General features: G+C 57.4%; 3 protein-coding genes across 4 annotated transcripts in view; 1 reads left to right on the top strand and 2 right to left on the bottom strand.

Annotated features, from left to right (window-relative positions):
• Positions 1-679: 679 nt before the first annotated feature.
• On the bottom strand, positions 680-6,942 carry LOC126645489 (E3 ubiquitin-protein ligase TRIM39-like). Of its 2 annotated transcripts, none has more exons than XM_050325995.1 (6): positions 6,384-6,942; positions 5,588-5,683; positions 3,529-3,756; positions 3,387-3,409; positions 2,733-2,845; positions 680-1,845 (listed from the first exon to the last, which is right to left on the bottom strand). In XM_050325995.1, the coding sequence occupies exons 1-6, from the start codon at positions 6,819-6,821 to the stop codon at positions 1,274-1,276; spliced, it is 1,470 nt and encodes a 489-aa protein (XP_050181952.1). In that variant the 5' UTR covers positions 6,822-6,942; the 3' UTR covers positions 680-1,273. The 2 variants fall into 2 exon arrangements, with proteins under 2 accessions (XP_050181952.1, XP_050181951.1); XM_050325994.1 differs by having other exon boundaries at positions 3,529-3,759; positions 6,384-6,941.
• A 456-nt stretch (positions 6,943-7,398) lies between these two features.
• Positions 7,399-8,813, bottom strand: LOC126645508 (C-C motif chemokine 5-like). The gene is made up of 3 exons (XM_050326018.1): positions 8,716-8,813; positions 8,326-8,440; positions 7,399-7,844 (listed from the first exon to the last, which is right to left on the bottom strand). Exons 1-3 carry the CDS (start codon positions 8,786-8,788, stop codon positions 7,745-7,747), a joined length of 288 nt encoding a protein of 95 aa, XP_050181975.1. The 5' UTR covers positions 8,789-8,813; the 3' UTR covers positions 7,399-7,744.
• Positions 8,814-16,741: 7,928 nt separating this feature from the next.
• Positions 16,742-19,586, top strand: part of HIP1 (huntingtin interacting protein 1) — a 42,475-nt gene continuing 39,630 nt past the window's right edge. Inside the window, exon 1 of the mRNA XM_050325965.1 lies at positions 16,742-16,878. Within this exon, the coding sequence (XP_050181922.1) occupies positions 16,756-16,878 (123 nt within the window). The 5' untranslated portion in view covers positions 16,742-16,755. The remainder of the gene's footprint in view (positions 16,879-19,586) is intronic.

Below are 19,586 nucleotides of genomic sequence, written 5' to 3'. Positions count from 1 at the left end.
TCTGCTTCCAGCCCTCTGTCAAGGCCTCAAAGTTCATGTCCTTTCTTATCTCCTCAGATTCCATAAACTCCCCCTCCATGGAGCTGACACAAGATCATAATCTCCATGTTGTCAATGCACTGCAGATCCCACTGAGACCCATCACCCTCCTCCTTCCTGGGATGTGGTAAAGCTGGGACTGGGCTCATCTCTCTGCCCCATGGCTTCTGAAAGAAAGACCCTGTAGCTGAAGGCAGGAGGGTGGAACTCCCCAAAACACAAGAAAACTCGAACTGCTATCCCAGTCCAGCATCATTTGTCACCAGGAGATTCCTAAAGCACCACCCAGGACATCCCAGAGAAGTTCAAGAGACTATTTACAAGAGCCTGGAGTGACAGGACAAGGGGGAATGGTTTCCAACTGCCAGAGGGCAGGGTTAGATGGGATATTAGGAAGGAATTCTTCCCTGGGAGGGTGGGGAGGCCCTGGCACAGGTTGCCCAGAGAAGCTGTGGCTGCCCCACCCCTGGAAGCGTCCAAAGTCAGGTTGGTCGGGGCTCTTGGAGCAACCTGGGCTGGTGGAAGCTGTCCCTGCCCATGGCAGGGGGGTGGGACAGGGTCCCTTCAGGTCCCTTCCAAGCCAAACCATTCTGTGATTCAAAGATTCAGTGATAAATTGTGCTGAGCTTTTCTGACCGTGTTTCACCAAATCTCATTTTATTTGAATTCAATCAGCCCAAATTTAGCAGCTTTATGATTTCTGTCTGAAGGACACAATCAAGAGCTGCTCTCTGGGCTGGAGAGGAGCAGGTCCAGCAGCACCCTTTGCCCTCTGAGATGTTTTGGGAGTATCAGGGATGGACGCATCACAAACCCACACCTTTAACCACACTAGGCTCCCCAGATCAACCCTTTATTGCCTTATTCTGGTATAATTCACCCCAAAATCAGCACTACCTGGTATAATTCATAGCAAAATCAGTGGCAGGCTGGGCTCATGCCCTTCTCCAGCAGCCTGTGAGATGAGCACAGGGCATCAGTGATCAGGGGACTCCCCTGTCCCCATTCGTGGCACAGAGGGTGACGGCACAAAAAGCCCTTCCCAGCATAGGGGTGGTACACCATGGGTGTCACACGTGGCAGGTCACCCCCACCCAGCAGCCAGGACCACGCAGGGATCCTGCCAGGACCCTCCCCAAGGCACAGAGTTGTTTCCCTGGTGCTCCTGCTCACCAGAGGAGCTGGTTGGGCTCCCAGGTCTCTGCCCACCGGTGAGAACCCAGGGCAGCCGCTGTCACAGGATGACACACCCGCTCCCCTGCGTATCCCTGACCCAGGAGATCACCAAGGGCTCTGCGTTTCTGCCCCCCAAAAAGCCACCCAGGAAGAAGAAAGGCCGGAGGTTGCCGGTGAGCCGGTCGGTGAAGGTGTAGATGTGGGAGCGGTCGCTGACGTTGTAGAAGGAGATTTCTCCCGCCTCGTAGTCCAGGAAGATCCCGACGCGCCGGGGCCTCACGCTCAGGGTCAGGGGGGAGATGGGGGAGGTCAGGGCCTCGTAGCTGCCCCCGTTCTGCAGCCTCAGCACCCAGTAGCCGTTGTTTGGGGAGAAGAGGACGATGCCTTTGCGGCTGGCGGACTCCCGGCACAGCCCCAGCCCCCACTCGGGTTTGTCTCCCACCTGCACCTCCCAGTAGTGGCGGCCTGAGAAGAAGCTCTGAGTGCCCAACACCACCGGGGCGGTGCCAAACCTCTTGGGGTTGTCAAAGAGGGACAGGAGCAGCTTTTTGCTCCCGCGCCTCACGCTCTTGCGGTCCTCGGACACGCTGAGATCCGGGTGCGCCGTCTCGGGGTCCAGGACCACGTCCACTGGGGAGAGAGAAGGGTGGGAGGACAGACAAGGCTTCAGGGGTCTGCAGGCACAGGCACAGAATCACAGATTCATAGAATCACAGAATCAACCAGGTTGGAAAAGAGCTCTGAGACCACCGAGTCCAACCCATGGCCCAACACCACCACCTCATCGCCCAGACCATGGCACTGAGACTATCCAGTCTCTTCTTAAACACCTCCAGGAACGGTGACTCCACCACCTCCCTGGGCAGCCCATTCCAAGGTCTGATCACTCTCTCTGGAAAGAACTTCTTCCTGGTGTCCAACCTAAACCTCCCTTGGCACAGCTTAAGACCGAGCCCTCTTGTCCTACTGCTGGTTGCCTGTGACCTGGATGAGGTTCTGGCAATCAGTTCCAGGTGTCCCAGTTTGAGCAGGGACAGTGATCTCTGCAGGTCCCCTCCAACCTCAGCTGTTCTGTGTTTCTGTGGGCACTGGGCTCCCCCAGACCTTCCAGCCTCCCACGCTTGTTTGCTCGTGCCTGTGGTTTTGCTCAGCCCCTGGCAGTGGGGAAGTGCAATGCAGAAAATTGAGATAACCATAAACCACATCAAGATGTTTGGTATCTGCTGCAGAGCAGGGGCAGAACGAGGGTGGCTGTGAAGCTCCAGGCAGAGATGACACTAAAAGCAAGAGTTCAGGGTGCCACAAACCCATGAGTGACCTCCAAGCCTTCAGGAACCACTCACAACCCACCCAAGCCTACAACAAGGAAGGTTTCCCCACCAGGAAACCATCCTGAACTCATCAGTGAACTGGGACCAGCTGGACAAAGCTTGTTGGAAAAACCTCCTGGTGCCCTGGGGTATGGGGGCAACCAGAAGCCAAATGTGCCAGGAGCTGGCACAAAAGCAGCCCCTTACCTTTGAACTTCTTCAGCATGTCCCTCATGCCCAGGCAGCGCTCGGGAATGCTGTAGTTTTCCTTCAGGGTCACTGACACAGCCTTGGGGGAATGGAACTTCACCTCCTCGCACCTGAGAAGACAGGGATGCCCACAGGCTGCACCCAGAGCCCACAGCACAGCCCCTCTCCTGTTGAGAGTGACATCAGTGCCCTTCTGTTGGGAGGGGAAGAGCACTAGGGATAACCATATCAGCAATCCTGATGGGATTGGAGCTCAGTGATCCAGGGAGCAGCAGTGCCAGTCCCAGGCAAGGAAGGAGCAAGGCCACGGGGGCAGGCACGTCCCTTAGGAGGGGACACATCTCACATGTCACAAGCCAGGCAAGACCTTGGCTCTGAGCCCCTGGAAAAGGAGGATGGAACCTCTGAGGGATTGTCTCAGTCCCTCCCGTGTCTACCCCAGGAGGACCAAACCAGATGCCTGGCAGGGAGGACAAGGTGGCTGGTGTGGAGCAGGCACAAACATCTCCTTCAGAACCTGGAGCAGCCAGGACAGTAGGAGGAACAATCCTGGTCCCTACTAGGAGTAATCCTGGGTACCTACCAGGAACAATCATGGATACCTCCCAGGAATAATCATGGTACCTACCAAGAATGAGCCCAGGTACCCACCTGCTCAGGATGCTTTTCATATCCTAGGAGGAGAAGACAAAAGCCATTCTGGGTGTTTGGCTCAGCCCCACGTGCCCACCAGCCAACACCAGGTGGTAAAGGCCCCAGGGCTGAGGCAGTGGGGCTGGTGGCACGGCCTGACCTTGAGCAGCCCGTCAGCCGGCTGCTGGCTCTTCTCCTTTATCTCCAGGATCAGGTCCTCCAGCAAGCACTTCTCCTCCACCAGCCTGGCCAGGTTTTCGTTGATCAGCAGCAGAATCTGCTTCTCCTCCTCCTCCAGCTTCTGGAGGAGCAGCTTCTCCTCATCAGCCAGCAGCCGATGCAGCTTCCCAAACTCGCTCACGATCCTCTCCCGCTTTTTCTTCACCATCTCCTTGCAATAACAAGATACATGAGGTGAAGAGAGACAATATTAGCCAAGAAAATGAGATGGAGCTGGGAAAGGCCCTGGGAAACCACCACATTTTTGAGGTAAGTGCATGAATTTTAAAAAGCAGCCAGAGGCAAACTGTGCCTCCACCTCACTGGAATTCCCGCTCCACATGCTGGGTTTACCAACAGCAGGACTTTGCCCCAGGGCATTTCTGCTCAGCTGGACCCCAGATGTCTGGGGGGGCTGTTGGGCTGCAAGGAGGTGCCTCCAGGTGTGACAGTAGGTTTTTATTGGGTACAGCTGGAGGAACAACTCGAACCTCCAGCCAAATCCAGGCTAATCCACTGCTTGGGCAGCTGGAAAAATCCACAGCAAAGGGAAAGAGCTGGAAGAATCATAGAATCACAGAATGGTTTGGCTTGGAAGGGACCTTAAAAACCTTCTATTTCTACCCTCTGCCACAGGCAGGGACACCTTCCACTAGCCCAGGTTGCTCCAAGCCCTGTCCAACCTGACCTGGAACACTTCCAGGGATCCAGGGGCAGCCACAGCTTCTCTGGGCAACCTGTGCCAGGGCCTCCCCACCCTCACAGCCAGGAATTTCCTCCCAATATCCAATCTAAATCTCTCCTCATTTAGTTTTAAACCTTATCCTGTCACCATCTGTCCATGTAAAGAAGCCTCAGGGCTGGGAAGGGATGGAAAAGGGTACCCAGGAGGGCTCTCCAGGTGTCCCACTGCAGGGTGAGGGGCCAGCAACAGAAGGGTCTGCCAGTGCTTTAGTTTCCTCCTCATTCCTATAAATTGGCACTTTCCTGGAACCCTGGAACAGCGGGAAAACACCCCACAGTAGCTTGAGTGAGGAAACCTCAGGATGCAGAAGACAAAGGAAACTAAATTCCATTTACTTTTCCATCCAAGCACATGATTCCTTGGCCCTGAGTCCTGGAGGCTTGATGAGCCAGGACAGCCACAGCCACTTCCCCCAGCACTCACAAGGGACTTTTTTCTCCTTTTACTAGAAAAGCACGACCAGAGGGAGCTGGAGGCAGCTGAGCTGCAGCTGAGCAGTGACTCAGGATCCCACAGTGGGGGGACAGTGACACAGCCCTCACAATCTCCATCCCCAGCCCCAACAGGGACAGTGGGCTCACAGAGGCATCCCAAAATCCCAGCACCCCTTGGCTGGGCTGCCCAGACAAGGGAACTGAGTAATCAGCCAGGGGAGTGTGGAGAATCCTGTTTTCCCTGCCAGAGCTGATTAATCATCAGCTCAGATTCAGGATAACTCAGGCTGGCAGTTTCATTTCCTTTTCTGCAGTTACTTTTACTTTCCATCTTTCACCCTGAGGGACATGAAACGCAGCTGTTTGCTGGTGTCTGCTCTTCCCAGAACCATCTGGAGCCGGGCAGAGGTGCAGTAATTGAGCTTTTTCTTCTTTTCTTAATGAAAGCACTTGTGGTTCCTGTTGCCGTGGAGCAGAGCTCACCACACGGCTCACACCTGGCTTGGAACTCAAGCACGTGTTGTAAAACAAAAGGCCATAAAAAACACCCTGTGTCTGTTTGTTCAACCAGCACAAAGCCCTCGTGATTCCAGGGAAACTGGAGTGCTGATGCTTCCAAACCTTTTTACAGAGACACACACGGGTCTGAGCCTGGTTTCCAGCACAGCTCCTACATCTGACAGCAGGACAGGGGACACGTCCCATCCTGGAGATTATGAGGAATCCATGTCCCCAGACAAGACCCTTCAGGATGTTGTTTTTTTTTTTTAACTGCTGATATCTCTGAAGCTCATTCTTTAAGAATTAAGCCAGGCACCTGCCTTGCACTCCTGGGTTTTCATCCTCTCTGATGACTCACGCTTCTTCACCTCCTCCGCTTCCTTCAGAAGATTCTCCAGGGATTTCTGGAGTTTGACCTGAAAAGAGGGAGCACGGGCTGAGCTCACCCCAGCAGCAGCCACTGAGCAGGGCAGGTTGGCTGGGTCCCCTCTGCCCGGGGAGGGACAGTGACCCCGTGCCAGGCAGTGCCAGCCCTGGCACCCACACCCGGCAGCTGCGCTCTTCACTCCACCTGCAGCGTTAACCCTCCCCACGCTCCTCAGCTTTTCCCCGTATTTTTTCCTCACTTTTTATGTTCTGGAGGGCACATTGACAGCTCCCCTTCAATGCTGGGGTGGAGAGTGGCCGGTGGTGCTGCCCGCTGGGCATTTGGGGTTTTTTATGTGCCGGCACTGCTGCACCTGAGGCAAAATGTCCTCAGGGCAGCCTCTCCAGGGGGTCCTGGAAGGGCAGGGAGCCAGGCTGCCTCCTGAGCTCCATGGACAGGGTGAGCCTGGATCCTGAGCTGGATGGACAGGGTGAGCCTGGATGAGCCTGGACCCTGAGCTGGATGCACAAGGTGAGCCTGGATCCATCCACAGTTTGGGAGACAGCAGGTCCAGCCTTATCCCAGCGGCTGGATGGCTGTCACCATCTCTGCCACCCCCTCCTCTGCTTTCCCAGCGGTGCCACCGGGGCTGTTGGGAGAGGGCTGGTGGGGTGTGACCCCCCCGGTGCTGCCATGCCCAGTGCCCTGAGGAGCAGGACAGGTCCCCCCCGTACCCCCACCTGCCGTACCTTGTACACCTGCGCCGCCTCCTCGATGGGGTACACGGTGTGCGGCCGGTGGAGCAGGGACTCCCGGCACACCACGCAGATGGGCTCCTCGTCCTCCTCGCAGAAGAGCTTGAGGCGCTCGTCGTGCTGTGGGCACAGGGGCCCGCCCGGGTCGGGCTGGGCGCCCAGGCCGCCGCGCAGGCCGAGCTGGCGGATGCCCTCCACGATGTTGGCCAGCTGGCGGTTGGGGCGGAGGCCGCTGCGGTGGCAGGAGGCCCTGCACTGCGGGCACGAGAAGGGCCCGTCGGCCCAGAGCCCCTTGTCCTGGCAGTGCTTGGCGATGCAGCCCCGGCAGAAGTTGTGCCCGCAGTCGATGCTGACGGGCTCGCTCATGTACTCCAGGCAGATGGGGCAGATGGCCTCCTCCTGCAGCCGCTCCAGGGCGCCTGCCAGGGCCATGGTGGCCTCGACGGGCACCTCCTTTCCTCGGTGTCACCCAGCCAGGGCCGCCACAGCCCCAGGGCCAGGGAGCTCCGGCAGTGCCATGGAAGCCCGGAGGACGAGCCGGCCTTGCTGCCGTGTGGCACCGGCCACGGAGGCTCCGTGCTGGCTGTGGGAGGAGCTGGCACGGGCCGGGACAGCTGCAGCCAGCCCCGAAGGCTGGCACTGCGTCCAGCCCGGCGGGTCACAGCGAAAGGAAAAACCCTGCCAGGAGAGCGGGACAGCACCAGAAATAACCCGTGGCTACTGACAGCTCCCGGCTGGGGGTTTGGGGAGTCTCTGGATTTGGGGTGTCTCTGGTGTTTGCTGAGCCGAGAAGCCCTCGGGACAACGGGAGCCCAGATGGCACCTGCCCACTGCCCGGAGGTGCTGGCTGGGGTCGGTGACCCCCATGCCTCGTCACACCAAAACATCCCCCAGGACACCCACCCACCACAGAGAGCAGGAGTTTGGGAATGGGACAGGACAGGGCTCGGGCACTGCCTGGCAGGAGGCAGGAGGGACAGGCAGGATGAACAAAGGGGCTGAGGGACAGCCAGGTACCACCCACAGACCCCGAGTGACAGCCTGGACCCAGTCACTGCTGCCCTCCGCAGTCTCCATGGAGCATCCCAAGAACCAGAGGGACAAGCTGCAGGTTTTGCTCCTTTTTATTATGCAAAAATAACTTCAACACCATCAGTGCAAACGAGAATGAAAAGTTTCACTGAAAATGCCAAATAAATTAAGATTGCCTTTGCAGAAACTTAAATAAGAGAGCTAAACACTGTGTTAAATAATCTGCCAAACTCCTAGGCAATGAGAAAGCAGGGATTTGTCTCGGAGGTGCCCATGAGAGCCGGTCCTTGCTGAGGTAATGCTTGGAGGGAGCAGGGCTTTGCTCATTCACTGAGTTTCTTGTCCTTTAATTGAGTCATCATGTCCTGGACCCACTTCTCGTCAAGACTGGCACAGACCAGCCTGTCCTTGACGGTGGTGAATCTGGAGAAGGAAATTCAGTGAGTAGAGGAGAGGGAGAGGGGAAAGGAAAAGGGAGAGGGAGACGAGCGTGGGACCATCTGCTCCTTGCCAGCAGTGAACCCCACAAGAGCAGACACCTCCACAGCTGCAGAACAGCCCCAAGGAAATGGGGTGGGGGATGGCTCAATGTCATTACAGGTGCCCTGCTCTCTGCCACTTAAGCCACTTTGTCCCCAGCATCCTGCCTGGGGACACAATCCTGCCTGGGTCCCACTATCTGTGGATGAGGGGGATGACCAGCAAAAGCTCCTTTGGCTCAGATCTCATTAAGACATCCATAAATCAGGTGCCTGGGGATGTGGGATCGTCCTCTGAGCTGTTCTCCTCACATGGGAGAGCCCTGCCTGGTGCTTTTTCTTGCCAGAATGAGGTGGGATGTGGGGCCCCCTGGCACTGCCAAGATGAGCAGGGTCCTCAGGAGCAGGGCAGGAGATCTACTCACATCACAGCTGGCTGGGAGCAGTAGCTGCCTGTGTGCTTGTAGCTCCTCACAAATCCCAAGGGCAACGGTCTGGTGATGAACTTAGGGCAGCAGGGACCAAAATGGTTGAGAGAAGCTGGAAGAGAAGTGAACTTTCCTGATTACACCAGATCAGGAAAAGTGCCAGTGGGGAGAAGGGGGATCAGAGGATGAGAAGATCCCCACTGGAGGAAGTGCTGCTCCCACAGTGGGCTCCCACCACAGCCACCCTCCCCTCAAGGACCCGAGGCAAGACACGTCTCTCCTTTCCCACAGCAGGTGCTGGGAAGGGAGAGCTGCCAAGAACTGCTAGACCTTGTAGAGCAGAATGAAAGAGGAGAGAGCTCCTCAGAGAGGAGAGCTTGTACTCACGAGGAGAAGAGGACACCTGGTAGCAGAGGACAGCCACAAAGAGTACAGCAAGGGCTGCTGTGAAGGTCTTCATGGTCCTGGTGGGTGGAGATGAGCTGTAGGAGTCAGGCTGCACTGGTGCAGAGTGCCCCTGGCTGTGCCTGGTGTGGGAGTCCTGGGTTCAGCCCTCTTTTATAGAGGGAGACCGTGACCAAAAATGGAAACGTGCTGGAAACACTGGTGAAAGCCATGACACAATGGGAGAAGTGCCGTGTCAAGGCCACCCCACAGGCCTGGGGAGGAACTGTCCAGAACCCCAGCGAGAGCAGTGCCCATCGATGGTACGATACCATGAAAGGAAAGAGAACAGGATATGACCTATCACTTCCTATCCCCTGACTACAGGACTCTGTAGAGAACCCAGAATTGGTGATTCAGAGGATCAGTAGATGGATCTCTTCTCTAGAAGCCGCAGCAGTGGACGGAGAGCGGCCATGGTTGCCACACACTCGTGTTTCCCAGAACATCTGCATCACAGGCAATTCACAGACATTTCATCTCTGCCACAGCAACTGGAGCAGAGAAAGTTCCTGAGCCAGGCTGACCAAGCAGTGCCCACCACAGCCCTGCTGGGCCCCACTTGTAGCACTGCCCCAGGCAATGGGGGCTTCCTCCATGGGGCCCTGAAGGCCATCAGTGCATAAACGTGCAGAGCAGAAGGTGGAGTGTGGTGCCTTCCCAGATCTGGGCTCCTCTTCTGCCCTTGGCCATCCCTTGCAGCAAGTCCTCAGGGAGCTGGATCTGTTGCTACATCACCAGTGACAGCTGAAATAGTGCTCAGTTCTCCCTGGGCACAGGACTCAGCCACTGATCCTCCCAGAGAGCTTCAGGAGCTCAGGGGCGTGTTGGCACAGCAGAGTTGGCTCAGGTGATCATTTGGTTCCAGCACTGACCCCCTCCTGACACTGCTCTGTCATTGTCCCACCAGCCACAAACACACAGAGAGGAGAATGGCTGGTTTATTTGGGCTAGGAATGGTGTCACTGCACTGGCAGAAAAACTCCTGCTGGAAATGCTCCATCCCTGCAGGAGGGCTCTGCAGGCTCCCAGGAAAAGCCTCAGGAGAGTGGAGGAGGAATGAGGTCTCCATGGTGCAAATGAACATGTTCAGGTGCTGGACAATCACAGTACAATGGGAAAGCCACGAGAACAGGCTGCCTTTCCTGATGGTCCAGTGACAAAAGGGGTCCTGTCTCTCTGTGGAGGAGGACAGTCACAAAATAGAACCCCCTGCCCAAAGTGGAGGCCTTGCAGGAACCCAGAGGAGGAACTCAAAGGGAAATTAAGCTCCCATCCATCCCCATTGCCAATCCAGCCATGCCACACCTCCAGCCCAGCCATGAGGGTCCCCCTCACTGTTCCCAGACTCCCCCTGCTCTGGGAGCTCTTGGCACCCTCTTTCCCCCATTGCTGCTCAGGGATGCTGGGGAAGGTGTGGATGAAACTCCTGGTCTCCTGTCCACAGGGGACAGCTGATGACAGGAGACAGGAGAGGTGACAACAAGGTCACACACCTCGGCTGACAGCCCTGCCTGAGGGTACAGGGGGCAGGTTGAGGCTGGGTCTGCTCAAAAGAGGCTTGGAGACAGATCTGACTGACTGGGAGACTGGGAAACACTCAGAGAGATGAGATTGAGATCGGGGTGAGATGAGGAGAGGATTGTGGTGACCTGCTGACCCAGGGGCCACCAAATCCACCCCTCACACCCTCTACTCCTACCAGCACACTCAGACCCAAACTTCCACACATCCCCTGTTCAGACCAGCTTTCCACTCCTCTGACACATCTCCACACGGGGACCAGAATAAAACTGAGAGGAGGAGAACAGGCTGGGGAATGAGCTGGAGCCTCCTCGCTGATGGCTCACACCAACACAGCCCAGCTCAGAGTTGCTTTTAGCTGAGTGTTCTGGATGTTCTTGCAACATTCAGCTACAGGTTTGATCAAAATGTCAAGATTTGGTTTGAAAAATCAGTATTTTCTATCAGGAATACAAATGTGCCTCAATGTTGTCAATGAATTCTCCCTCCTTTCAGACACACCGTGTTTCCTGCTTCCATTCATCCAAAAGGAATTCTTGGAGGTTTTGACACCTCTGCTCTTCCCCTTATTCACTCTTTTCCTCAACTCTGTTCCTTCCTTGAAGATTCTGCATTTCAGTCTTGGCTGCTCCTTCCTGCCAAGACAAATAATGCAAATCTCTAAATATTTTGATTTCTAAAACCTCCTCCACATCACACATCCCAAAGAGTGGCTATTTATGGAGGCTGTGAAACCTCTGCCTTATGGTGTGTTTCATCTATTGATAGAAACCACACATGGTCTCTTTGGATCCCTCACCAGGACAATTTTGGGATGCAGGAGGAAGCCTCTGCTCAGCCCTGCTGGCTCAGCCCTGCTGGCTCAAGCCCTCAGCAGGCTTCACCACACCACCTCTAACCACTATCGTGGGAAACTGGATTGAACAGGCAGCAGAACTGAGGCTTTCCACATGGCAACTGAAGTCTGCAAGAGGATAAGTGGCCTAGAAAGAGGGACAAAGCAAATAGGCCCTGTTTCTCCTCAGCAGGAACCATGGACCATCCAATGGAGCTGGCAAGAGCCGGGTTTGAAGGGAACAGAAGGCAGCTCTTCCCACCAGGAGCTCCCTGCCAAGGAACAGGGTGATCTCAAGGAAATTTCCAAGTGGCTGAGTCAGGGCTTGGATTTCAGAGGGAGAAGCTCAAGACAATTTGGAAAATGAAAATGGTTGGGGGCTGGGAGCGCATTCCAGAGGGGGAGCACAATTATTGGCCTTTCTCTTCCAGGTCTCTGCCGTGGCCACATCTGGAGATATTCAGGTTGGGCTAGATGGACCCTTAGTCTACATCCTCTAGGACTGTTCCTCTGATTCCCCAGGACAGCTGGTCCTACAGGACCATCAGGGTAGCTTGTGAAATCCCACTGAAATCCCTGGACTGGAATTTACACATCAGGATGTGCCTCCAGATGAATATTTTCGGTAAATGTCAGCACAAAGATACCAACAGTTTCTAAGCCCACGGCGAGGCACAAATACACTGCTGCAGTTCCTGCAATCTTCCAGGACCAATTTGGGGCACCTAGAAAAGCCTCACTACGGGACCAAGAGGAGCAGGAGGTTGCCAGGTGGCCCTTCCCAGGACAGACACAGCCTGTCCCAAATTCCAGCCAATTTATGCGTTTGTTTCCCCCAAAACACCCTGTGCACCGAGCACCCACCGGCCTGGAGCTGAGCAGGGCCTGCCCAGCACAGCGTGGCTGGTTTATCTACAGCAGATGAGGTTCAGAGGAACGAAGATAAAAGCATTTGGTGTCGGGTTTGAGAGAGGCAGGACCTGAGGCTGCCACAGGGAGCGTTGCTCTTGCACACTCTGCCTCCTGTTGTCACCAGCTGGAGGTACAGGGGACTGCAAGTCTGGCAGGAATCCAGAAAACAGTGTTCCACGGGAGCACTGGTGGATGTGGGGTCATGGAAATTATGGAATCACAGAATCATTAAGGTTGGAAGAGACCTCCAGCATCATCCAGACCATCCAGCACTGCCAAGGCCACCACTAACCACGTCTCTGAGCATCACATCTGTATTTCTGTTGACCTCCCCCCCACCCCCAGGGATGGTGACTCCACCACTGTCCTGGGCAGCTGTGCCAGGGCTTGGCCACTCCTTCAGTGGAGGAATGTTCCCCAGTATCCAACCTGAACCTCCCCTGGCACAACTCAAGGCTGTTTCCCAACCCCCACCTCACCAAAACCTCCTTCAGGGAGCTGTGGGGAGCAGGAAGGTTTCCCACATCATAAAGGGAAGACAGGGATCGAGTGGCTCTGCAGACCCACAGCCCCTGCCCCATGCACTCCCCACGCTGCCCCAGGGGGAGCACAGGGCTCCCACACCCAACCCTGCACACCCCAAATCCCACACAGGAACCCTTTCCTCAGTGATCCCGCTCTGGCAGCCAAAGCTGTCTCACAACAGGGAAATAAAGGAAGAAATGGGAAGAATTTCCTCACAGAAAGGGTGATTAGACATTGGAAGAGGATGCCCAGGGGGGTGGTGGAGTCCCCATCCCTGGAGGTGACACTCAGGGCTCTGGTCTAGTTGATAAAGTGATGATGGGTCAGAGGTTGGACTCGATGATCTCAGAGATCTTCTCCAACCTCAGTGATTCTGTGAAAGCCAGTTTGCCTTGGGAGAGACCTGGGCTCCGTGGGATGCTCCAGCTGGACCTGCTGCCTGTGCCAAGGGGAAGCTCTCCAGCAGATGGCAAGCACTTCCCACCTCCAGGTCCTGCTCCCAAGCTGGATTCTCACCTGCAGCCACCCCTGCAGCCCGAGGTCCCTGTGGGGTTCAGCTCTTCTCCTGGCAGATCCAGCTGGAAATCTGCTCAGCTTTGCTTTTGAACTCTTGGACAGGCAGAGGCAGCTGCTGAGGCTGCAGTGCAGAAAACACATCAGGTGATGCTTTGGGGTTACACCTGGGCAAGCAGGACACCTCACCAGGACAGAGGTGAGAGCCCCATGGACAGGGGTCCTCTCCAAGACCCTCTCCCATCCCAGGCTCCTCTGCCTCCAATGCTCTCCCAGGTTCTGCTCCAGGGCTGTCCCTGCCCCATGTACCAGCCCAGGGGCTCTCTGGCAGCACAAACAGCCAAAAAACTCAGCAGCAGCACCTGGTTTGCCCAGAACATTCAAAAACTGGGATCGAAGATGAACATCACCCGACATCTCTTCCTCCTGGCACACTCTTTGCTCCTCAGGGACCCTCCTGCCAGGTCTGGACCACCACCCTGCCCTCCAGGTGGGCACTTGGGCTCAGAAGGTGTTTTTATCCCAGGGTCTGAGCAAATCACCCCATCCCCAGGGCAGGGCTGTGTTTGGGGCTCAGGACTGGGTTTGTGGAAGGTTTGTCACTGCCACTGCCCTCCCTGAGGGGCTTTCCAGATGTGCCCCCCCCCCCAAAGGATAGCTCATCTGCTGAGGTGGGATCAGAACATCGTGATTTGGGGTGTCCAAAGGGGCTGCTGAAGGGATTTGGGATCCATATTTGCAGGGGATCCCTTTTTCCCCACCTCTGGAGGGGGAAAGGAGCAGGATCTTAGCTCAGAGCCCTGTGTCCTGGCACAGCCAGTGGGATAACAGAGGGAGGACTGTGGGACTCTCTGTGTCTCTGTTTTCCTGCTGGAACAAGGGGGGGTCTGTGCTCTCCCTGAGGCCAGGCCAGTCCCAGCAGCACCCTGGGACTCTCCCAGCTCTGGCTGGGGAAGGGGTTGGAAAAGGAACCTTTAGGTCCCAGCCCTTGGGAAAAAAGCATCCCTGAGCTGTGGGCAGGGCCCACAGCCACTGCAGTCCCTTCTGGTCCCCCTCCTGCCACTTCTCCTTCCCTTTGGCTTCCCTCAGGTCCCTTCTGAGGCTGTCCTGGTGGAGCAGGAGCTGTGCACAGGAGCCTCGGGGCATGAAGGACGAGCTCCAGTGCCCCCTGCCCAGCCTGAGGCAGCACCTGAGGGGTTCAGACTCTGCTGAGCACTTGGCTGCCCAGTGTGTCCTCTCCATGTCCAGACATGTGGTCTCCATCCTGCACAGGATACTCAGGTGAGACATTCCAGGGAGATACTGGAAGCAAGGAAGGTGGCCACGCTCCCAAGCCCAAGCCAGGCCCTCCTGTCCCAGGAATGTGACTGTGGGTGGCACTGGGGAAGACAATGTGCCCATACAGGCCAGACACCCCCAGGAGGGGCTCTGCCATCACCCTCCAGATCAGCCTCCTGGGAGTGAGGACAGAGCACCAGAGCAGGTGAACCCCAGCCCAAAAATGATCTGCTTGTGGGGGAGAAGAGCAGAGCCCACCCCACCTTCACCCTGCTCACTTCCAGCCCTTCCCCATCATCTCCCAGTGGAACCTGAGGCAGAGGAACAAACCCCCCCAAGAGGAACAGCTCCATGTCTTCCTCTCTCAGTACCTGGAAGCAAGGCACCCTCTCCCACTGGAAAAGCCCCAAATCCCTGCAGAGCCCCACAGCACATTCCAGCAGAGACACTGCATGGACTGGGCCAGCCCAGGGGGGATCCTTGCAGCCCATGGGCTGGATCCCAGCTCCATCCTGTTCCAGCCCCTGCCTGGAGGAGGCAGGAGCAGCTGGGAGAAACATCCAGGTGCCCTCCTCTGCCTCTGCCCAGGTCCCAAAGTGGGCTCTGAAGAGGAGGATGTGACTGCTCTTCAGCAAGAGGGGGCAGCTAAGTCAGGTCTCAGCCTCGTGGTCCCTCACTGGGGGGTCCAGGAGCAGGAGGCTCCGAGCTGGGCAGAGGGTGGGAGAGGTCCAGATCACAAAGCCCTCACTTGTCCTTTGTCCAGTGCCCTCCTTTCCTCCATCCCTACTGAGCAATGACTTCATTTCTTCAATTATTAATCACCTTGCTGCAATAGTAGCTGAATTAAGCCCATCAAACCTCCCCTGGGAGCAACCCCAAGGAAGGAGGCAGCTTTCCAGACAGTGCATTAGGGAGAGGGCAGACAGGGAGTCCAGACAGGCTGGGGTGGGAGGAATGGCCTCGCTGCTCCATGCAGGCCGATTTCCCAGCAGCTGGGATCTGATATCCAAGGCACAGGGAGCGGGAAGGCCTGGGATGCAAACAGCCCATCCCACGCCCCACCGGAAGGGTCCCAGTGTGGTAACGATTTCAGCTGAAAAATAAGCCACAAGAAAAGAGTTCTGCTGGGAGAATTGCTTGCACAAGAGGTCCTGACAGCCCACATTTTAAACAGCTGCTCCCAGATTGCCCTGTCCCCCTGGCAGGGTTTTCCACAGTTCCTCCCCATCTGGAGCAAAGACACCTTTTTAAGGATGCAGGAACACAACGGGCACCACCTCAGCACAGCCCCTGCACCATTTCTGTGGATTCTCTTCAGAGAAATACTCATTTGTCCCAGTTTTGTAGAAATGTTCCAAGTGGGAAATTCACCTCTGGAGTGGGATGGGATTCCTGGTGAAAAACAACAGGAGCCAGCCAGAGTTCAGCAATTCACCAGGCTGACAGAATCACAGGAATGGTTTGGATTGGAAGGGACCTTTAAAGATCATCTTGTTCCAGCCCCTGCCACACCTTCCACCAGCCCAGGTTGCTCCAAGCCCCTCCAACCTGGCCTTGGACACTTCCAGGGATGGGGCAGCCACAGCTTCTCTGGGCAACCTGTGCCAGGGCCTGCCCACCCTCACAGGGAAGAATCTCTTCCCAACACCCCATGTAACCCTGCACAAGTCTCTGACGGGTGACAGGACCGGAGAGCCCGGCCCGGATCAGGTTATGCCGAGTCACTCCGGGCCCGGCTGTGGAGGGACAGGGGCCGGGTCGGGCCCAGCCGTGCAGGCCCGTGGGACCCCCCCGGCCTGCGGACCCGGAGGGCTCAGCCGCGGCTCAGAGCCCTTGGGCAGCGGCCCCTGAGCCGCCCGTGCCCGGTGAACCCCGAGAGGGTGCCCCGTGCCTGGGCCCGTCCCGTTCCATCCCGGCCCATCCCGGCCCATCCCGGCCCATCCCGGCCGGGCCGTCCCGAGCGGCCCCTGAGAGCCCCTCCCACCGCCGCCAGGGGGCGCCGCGCACGGGCGGGGCGTGGCGGGGCCTCGAGGGCAGAGCGGCAGGCGCGAGGACCAATCACGACAGGGAACAGAGCAGGGGGCGTGGCCACAGCCGTGCCGAGGGAACGCGCCCCACGGGCGGGGTGGAGGGCGGGGCGCTCTGGGAGGGGCGGAGCCAGGCGTTGAGTGGCGTCCGGCAGCACCAATGAACTTGGCGGTTGCCCGGGGCGCCTCCTGAGTGGCAGCGCTAATCACCAATGACAGCCGTGAGGCGGGGCGGGGGCGGTGCCGGTGGGGCGGGGCGGTGCCGCGGGGGCGTGCCCCGCGGTGAGTGGCAGAGGCGGGCCAATGGCGCGGGGCCCGCGCGGCGGCGGCGCGGAGCAGGGCCGGGGCGGCGGCGGGGCCGGGGCCGCCATGGACCGCGTGAGCAGCACCATGAAGCAGGTGGCCAACCCGCTGCCCAAGGTGCTGGGCCGGCGGGCGGGCGGAGGCGGCGGCGGCCTGGAGGCGGAGCGGGAGAGCTTCGAGCGCGCCCAGGTGCGGGCGGGGCGGGGGATGCGGGCGGGCGGGGTGGGGGTGAAGTTCTGCGCGAGGGGGCGTGGTCTGTGTAGGGGGCGTGGTCTGACAGGTACATTGAGGCTCTACAAGGGGCGGGGCTTGGTTGTGTCTGGTGGGCGTGGCTTATCGGAGTGGGCGGGGACAGCCAGGTGAGGAGGGGGCGGGGCCAGCTCGGGCTCACCTGCCCGATAACCCAGGTGTTGGCACAGCTGGGCGTGGTTTTGGGAAGGGGGTGGGGCTTGTGCGGGTGGGCGTGTCCCTTCCAGGTGTTCTGGGTGGGCTCTGGCGGGCGTGGCTGCCCAGGTGGCTGCAGATTGGCGGGGTGGGTGTGGCCGCCCGGGCCCGCCCACCGGGGGACAGTGTGTCACCACGTGGGGACAGCGATGGGGATGAGCCCCGCGGCAGCCTGGGGACATCGCGGGGCGGTGGCACTGGGGACTCTGAGCCCAGCCCTGCCCAGCCCAGCAGGGGCTGCTCAGCCCGGACCCCAGCGGGGCTGGACACCGGGGTGGGGATCCGAGCCCAGCCACAGCCAGGCACTGTGCCCAGGCCAGTGCCACCCTGTCCTTGGAGCCACCCTGGGAACACACAGCCTCTGTGTCCGCTGGAGTGGCTCTGTGGCCAGTGGGATGAGCCACACCCTGCTGGGTCCTCCCAGAGAGCTCTGGTGGCAGAGGGCAGGAGCTGTCCCTGCAGAGTGGCTCCCAGGAAGAGGAACCAATGTGTTGGAAAGCAGATGGAGTTTGCTCCTCAGCAGCATCCAGAGTGTCCAGATGGGGCCTTCCCACCCATCACCCAGGTTTTTAGGTGTCCCACAGGAGGGAAAGGTGGCAACAGAGCTGGGAGGGCAGCAGGGGGGAAAAAAAGGTGGTGGTTTGGAGAAAGGACGTGCTGGGAAGCCTGGATGAGGCTTGGGGAGGGTGGAGAGGGAGGGATGGCAGCAGGAGGAGATGGGGACACCTCAGCCCTGCTCCATGTCCAGGGATGGAGAGTACTGGTGGGAGAGGAAGGGAAACTGAGGGCAGGACCGGTGGGATCAGACCTGGATGAGCCCAGAGTGGGAACAGCATGTGGGGAGTGAAACTAAAGCCCAAGGATCAGCTCTGAGGGGGGATTGCAGGTAGAAAACCCAGCAGGGTGTGAAGCTGGGCAGGGAACACACACAGGGCTCTGCTCAAGTTACCTCAGACATCTATTATTTATCCAGGCTCTTGGTTTGCACATGGAGCCTTCCTGCTCCTTGGATCAGCCATGGGATGCCTGGAGTTCCCATGGGCTTCCCAGGAAGCCCATGGGAACTCCAGGCATCCCATGGCTGATCCAAGGAGCAGGAAGAGCTGAACTTGGCCCCCACCACCTCTCCCCACATCCCCCCCAAGCCAGATTTCATCTTCCCCATCAGATTCCCAGACTAATCAGCACATCCCTGCCTGGCTTTTCCTTCTTCTCTACTTCATCTCCATGCAATTCCCTTTCTCACTCTGTTTTTTATTCCCCCCCCAACTTGTTTCTGGGTAATTCTCTCTTTCTCTCCAGGTTAGGGAACTTGCCAGGCACCCCTTAGGTCTTGGTCATCCACTTTTTGTCCAACTTCTCCTTTTAGAGGTTTTTTTTTAGAGTGACTTTGTGGGTTTGGTTTTTTTCTTTTTGAAAGTGACTTTTCTTAAGAAAAGTTTCAGCTGTTAAATGGCTTTAAATGAAGATTTTTTTTCCCCGTGTTTCTGCGTGTACAGACTCCTTCCCTCCTCCACTCCAAACCACAGAGCCTATTTTGGGCTAAAAGAGTCCAAACAGGCAAAAATTGTGTCCAGGGGGGCTTTTGGAGAGCCTGAGGAACACCTCCTTGGGTTGGGAACGCCTGATATTTGGGGTCTGAGCACCCTACAAAGCTCTGCTGGTGGTGGGACTCCCCAGCAGTGGGGAGGTGTGGTGGTGGGAAGCTCTGGTGGTGGTGGAACACTTTCATGGTGGTGGGATGCTCTTGTGGTGGTGGGAAGCTTCCATGGTGCTGTAATGCTTCCAAGGTGGTGGGAAGCTCTGGTGGTGGGATGTTCCCAAGGTTGTGGGATGTTCCCAAGGTGGTGGGACCTTCCCTGGTGGTGGGACCTTCCGTGGTGGCCGTCACGTTGCACGACGACGTCTCTGCTCTGACAACGTCCATCTCCTGGGTCTGGGGACAGATGGGGATAAATTTCCTGGTGACCCCTTTTCTTCTCCCACAGCTGGTCAGGTGTCCCAGTTTTGCTGGGAATGCAGATGTGAGAGCCCTGAGGACATGTCCCACCGTGGTGTCCCTGTGGTGCTGTCCCCGCTGCCTCCTGGGTGGGAGCAGCTCGGGGGGGAGCTGTGGGCACACCCAGGGGCTCCCCCTTGTCCTTTCCCATCAATGCTGAGAGTTTTCATGGGAAGTTGAGCAACAGGGACACCAAATCCTGCGGTTCAGGGTCCAGCCCTGCCATGAGGGGACAAGCATTGCAACAACTGTCCCCCCTTTTTCTGGTGATTCACCACCACTCATCACCCCAGACTCGGTCCAGTAAATTTTTGGGCAGAGCAAGGGAGGAGAAAACCCACCAAAAGTGAAAATTCTGCCGTATTTTAAGATAAATACTTGCATTTCCCATGGTATCTGATGTTTGCATCCCCTTCAAGTTCTCCTGGGCGGATTGAGGGGCATGTCCTGGGGT

The sequence above is a fragment of the Myiozetetes cayanensis genome, unplaced genomic scaffold (assembly GCF_022539395.1).
Source record: "Myiozetetes cayanensis isolate MyiCay16 unplaced genomic scaffold, myiCay2020 scf30, whole genome shotgun sequence".
NCBI classification, from domain to species: domain Eukaryota; kingdom Metazoa; phylum Chordata; class Aves; order Passeriformes; family Tyrannidae; genus Myiozetetes; species Myiozetetes cayanensis.
Note: the sequence above shows the minus strand (reverse complement) of the source record. Positions and strands in the feature narration are given on the sequence as shown.